The sequence below is a fragment of the Dipodomys ordii genome, unplaced genomic scaffold (assembly GCF_000151885.1).
Source record: "Dipodomys ordii isolate 6190 unplaced genomic scaffold, Dord_2.0 Scaffold28, whole genome shotgun sequence".
Lineage (NCBI taxonomy): Eukaryota > Metazoa > Chordata > Mammalia > Rodentia > Heteromyidae > Dipodomys > Dipodomys ordii.
In genome coordinates, this window is record NW_012267244.1 from 10,262,906 (window position 1) to 10,267,979 (window position 5,074).

The 5,074-nt window shown below is 38.7% G+C and overlaps 1 protein-coding gene across 1 annotated transcript in view; it reads right to left on the minus strand.

Moving 5' to 3' along the window:
* Positions 1–5,074, minus strand: part of Jmy (junction mediating and regulatory protein, p53 cofactor) — a 69,980-nt gene that overhangs the window by 26,189 nt on the left and 38,717 nt on the right. Inside the window, exon 4 of the mRNA XM_013015809.1 lies at positions 3,758–3,927. Within this exon, the coding sequence (XP_012871263.1) occupies positions 3,758–3,927 (170 nt within the window). The remainder of the gene's footprint in view (positions 1–3,757; positions 3,928–5,074) is intronic.

Below are 5,074 nucleotides of genomic sequence, written 5' to 3' on the forward strand. Positions count from 1 at the left end.
TAGAGCACTAGCCTTGAGCTGAAGAGCTGAGGGACAGCACCCAGACCCAGAGTTCAGCCCCCACGACCAAAAAAAAAAAAAAAAAAAACACAGCCAAAAGGTCATGTTTGCTACAATAAACTTAATTACCTCAAAGTTGAAAATGGATAGAGGAAAAAATTTATGTAATTCAAGCATTTTCTTGCATTTGAAATATTAGAACAAAGCATACTAAAGAGTTTAGATTAAAACAATCAAGTCCTACTATATGCCATCTAGAATACTTTCTGAGGCTTGTTCCTCATGCTAGTTTTAATCCTGAGCCATAAAATTTCCTTATTTCAAAATATACTTCTTGCTGGGTGCTGGTAGCTCATGCCTGTAATCCTAGCTACTCAGGAGGCTGAGATCAGAGGGTTGTGGTTCAAAGCCTGGGCAGGAAAGTCCATGAGACTCTTATCTCCAATAAACCACCAGAAAACCAAAAGTGGTGCTGTGGCTCAAAGGCTAGAGTGCAACCCTTGAGCTAAAGAGCTCAACTCTGGGCACTCAGGCCCAGAGTTCATGCCCCATGACAGGGGGAAAAAAAAAAGTATACTTCTAGTGATTATAAAAGCTATGGACAGATAACTAATGTAGTTATTTAAGTGCCTTTTTGGTAAAACACAATCTGTTCTAGCCAAGTTTAATCATAATAAAAAATATAGGTGTAGGGGGTGGGTATGTGTGTAGGATATATGTGTGTATGCCATCAGGACTCTGGTTGTGCTGCCCCCAGCTTTTCTGCTCAATGCTAAAGCTTTACCCCTAGAGCCACAACTCTACTTCTTTGCTGCTTGGTGGTTAACTGGAGTTAGATTCTTAATTGGTTTTCCTGCTCAGGTTGCATTCACATTTCAATCCTCACATCTCACCCTCCTAAGCATCTAGGATTATAGACATCAGCCCGTGGCATCTGGCTAAAATATAGTATTTTAAAATAATGGCACAGGAAGCAAACAAAAAATAGTAATATCTAACAAGTTCAATACTCTGAAATATGACTGGCATCAATGCTATATTCAGTACTTCATTGTGCACAGTAAGAAATACAAAAAGAAATACAGGAGGAGCTTTCATCTTTATAACTCCATGAGGTTTACACTATGTTTACCCTTATGTCACTTCTGCATCCTTACCCCCCCAAATAAATCTTAATAATCCTTGGAAAAAGTGCCTAATCTTTTTATTAAAAACATATCTAGAATAGTGTTAAAAAAATCAATGCTGTTTAGTCTTATATATGGTGAGCAATTTCTATGTTCCTTTATGGTAACTGCATTTTCTGATTAAGAATTATTAATAATATATTTAATAAAATGTCACTGAACAAAATATTAAAAACTTTGTTTTTAAAGTTGATAATATGTAAGTATCAGCCTTTATGCTTTTTTTTTTTCAGTGCTGTGGTTTGAACACAAGGCCTTACACATACCAAGCAATCACTCTATCACTAACAAGAGTGCTCTTTTAGCACAGGCCCTGGTGGCTCACGCCTGTAATCCTAGCCACTCAGGAGGCTGAGATCTGAGGATCATGGTTCAAAGCCAACCAGAGCAGTTAAGTCCGTGAGACTCTTTTGAGTCCAGTCATGGGGCCTGAACTCTGGGCCTGGGTACTGTCCCTCAGCTCTTCAGTTCAAGGCTAGTGCTCTACCACTTGGGCCACAGTGCCACTTCTGGCTTTTTTTTTTCTTTTTGCTTATGTGGTACTGGGGAATCGAACCCAGGGCCTCATGCATGCAAGGCAAGCGCTCTACCACTGAGCCACCTTCCCAGCCCAAGTCTGTGAGACTCTTATCTCCAATAAACCACTAGAAAACTGGAAGTGGCACTGTGGCTCAAGCAGTAGAGTGCTTGCCTTGAGCTGAAGAGCTGAGGGACAGCGCCCAGACCCAGAGTTCAAGCCCCACGACCAACCAAAAACAAAACAAAACAAAACAAAACAAAAAAAAAGAGTGCTCTTTTGATTAAAAAACAAGAAAAAATAAGCTAATACTACAAGTCACCCACAAAAAAGGAAACAAGAACAAATATAGAAGCATGCAAGGTAAATGCAAAAGTGGTATTAACAGTATTAACATAGATGTATATTTCAAAATACTACACAAGTTATACTTTAATGGGGAAGAATAGCAATGGATTTTTTTGAACATATAATTTGGCTTTACAATACGTACAGAAAAGATTGTTAAAAATAGTGAAAAGTGGGGCTGGGAAGGTGGCTCAGTGGTAGAGTGCTTGCCTTGCATGCATGAGGCCCTGGGTTCAATTCCTCAGCACCACATAAGCAAAAAAAAAAAAAAAAAATAGTGAAAAGTTAATTAAACTATGATTAAGATAATCAAAAACATAACAGTACCAATTACTAGAAATTATTTCATGAATTTTGAAAGTACAAATACAAGACATTCTATAAACAATGGAAAGAATCAGCAGTGTAGCCAAATATAAGCTAAAAAAAAAAAAAGGCAACAGCTGGGCACCAGTAACTCACACATGTAATCCTAGCTACACAAGAGGCTGAGATCTGAGGATCACACTTCAAAGCTAGCCAGGGGCAGTAAAGTCCATTACACTCATCTCCAATTAACCACCAGAAAACTGGAATTATCTCTGTGGCTCAAACTCGTAGAGTGCTAGCCTTGTGCACAAAAGCTCAGGTACAGCAGCCAAGCCCTAGCATCATATTTCTTTTTTGTTGTTTTTTAATATTTTTGATGGTTTTTTTGGTTTTGTTTTTTAATTTTTTATTGTAAAGATACTATACAGAGGGTTACAGTCACATGAGCAAGGTAATGAGTACACTTCCTATTGAGCATTGTTACCCCCTCCCTCCATTGTTTTCCCCCTACCATTCCTTCCCTCCCTACCTTCCCAGACGTTTTTTTTTTAATTGTGATTAAGTGATTACATAATTTCCCAAATTTCACAGTATTGTGGAATAATGATGTTCATTTAAAGTCACAAGTTCATTCTAACTTTCCTGGAGCATATTGTCTATCACAGTTTGTAACATATAACGGTGTATACATATACACCATACATGTGATCAGCAGCATGGAGATATTTAGTAGTGGTTCGACCAGTGGGAGTTCTTTGTTTCTTAAGTCCTGTTAATTTTGTTGTATCACCTAACATTTTGGATTTAGCATCCACTTATCAAGGAGACCATGTACCGTTTGTCTCTTTGCTCTTGGCTTACCTCGCTCAACATGATTCCTTCTAGCTCCACCTAGCATCATATTTCAACATCACCTTTTAGAGTTCTTCCTCCCTCCCCCATCCTTCTCCATGAAGGTCTTCTGAATGAAGCAATATCAAGAAAACCAACTCTTTTTGGTCCATCAGGCATAAAAGAGAGGGTTGCATAGGTGAAGAGATGGAGATGATTTAACCAATTAGACACAATGTTACTTACTGCTTTAGAATTTTTCCTAATGTTTTTTTTCTCCCTCTAGACAGTAAAGTTTTCATAAAAGACAACAAAGTCTGGCACTGGGTCTCTATCTTTAAGCAGTGTACAGTTAATGTACAGCTGCTGCCTAGCATCACAGAAGAACTACTGGGAAGTATCTGCTAGTAGTGGCAATTCAAGTCTAAACCCGATCATAAGTGTTTATTTCATGGAAAAAGTATATGAGTATCAATTGGCAAGAGAAACACTCTTGTATTAACATAAAAATGTCAAATCCTAACTATTTTTATTTTATCTATTTTTTTGTAGTGGGTTCTGTTACCTCTTCTTTTAGTGCATGTTTCCTCTGTTCCAAACAGATCTCTTTAGCTCTCATCATCTGTAAAGTCTCTTTAGAAACTGCATACTGGAGCTTTTCCATACGTTCAGCAGCTGCTGCCCATGATGCTTTTCCAAACTTCTTCTGATCTGCTCGCATTCGATCATACACAGCTATGAACAATTTTTAAAGAGCCATTAAACACAAAACCTGGCACTGAAGAATTAGAATTATCTTAAGATTTCATTGACCATACATAAATCCCATCGCTGAGGTCAACTGCTTACAACACTTCTATAATTCAATATCATGCATTCTCTCCTAACTTTAATTCATACTCAAAGATTTTTCTTTTTCCTTTTTTTTTTTGCCCATCCTGAGGCTGGAACTCAGGGCCTGCGCACTGCTCCTGAGCTTCTTTTGCTCAAGGCTAGCACTCTAACACTTGAGCCACAGCGTCACTTCTGGCTTTTTCTTTTTAGGTGGTACTGAGGAATTGAACCCAGGGCTTCATGCATGCTAGGCAATCACTCTACCACTAAGTCACATTCCCAGCCTCAAAATGTTTTTTGCAAATGAAACTTAACTGAACAACTTTATCTTTTATTAATTTACTTTAGTGCTATTGTAGAGATGACATACAGAGGGATTTCATTTACATACATCAGGCAATTGGTATATTCCTTTTGTACAGTGTGTCATCTGTTCCCTCATTCTATCCCATTCTCTCCCATCTCCATTGACCAACTAATTTTTATTTATTTATTTTTTTGGGTCCGGTTGTGGGGCCTGAACTCTGGGCCTGAGCGCTGTCCCTCAGCTCTTCAGCTCAAGGCTAGCGCTCTACCACTTGAGCCACAGCGCCACTTCCGGCTTTTTTCTTTTTTGCTTATGTGGTGCTGAGGAATCGAACTCAGGGCCTCAGGCATGCAAGGCAAGCGCTCTACCACTGAGTCACCTTCCCAGCCCCTGACCAACTAATTTTTAAAAGCTTAAAAATAATTCAGCATGCCTATGTGGACATCTTTATAAATTTTTGTACGAACACATATACTTTTTCCTGATTATGTACATTGAATTGGAACCACAACTGTTAAGATTAAAAAACTCAAATCCATGTTCCATGTTTTCTTTTGTCTTCAAAAAAACTGTAATAATGTGGGGAACCAAATCCTACATATTAGCACAAAATTCTTCCAGAAGGTCAGAGTAGAAAACAACTCCCGGCGGGAGGGGGGAGGCTGGGAAGGGATGTGAAGGGTAAACCAAAGGAGGAGGCTGCAATGCTTGGTAAGAAATGTACGCATTATCCTGCCCATG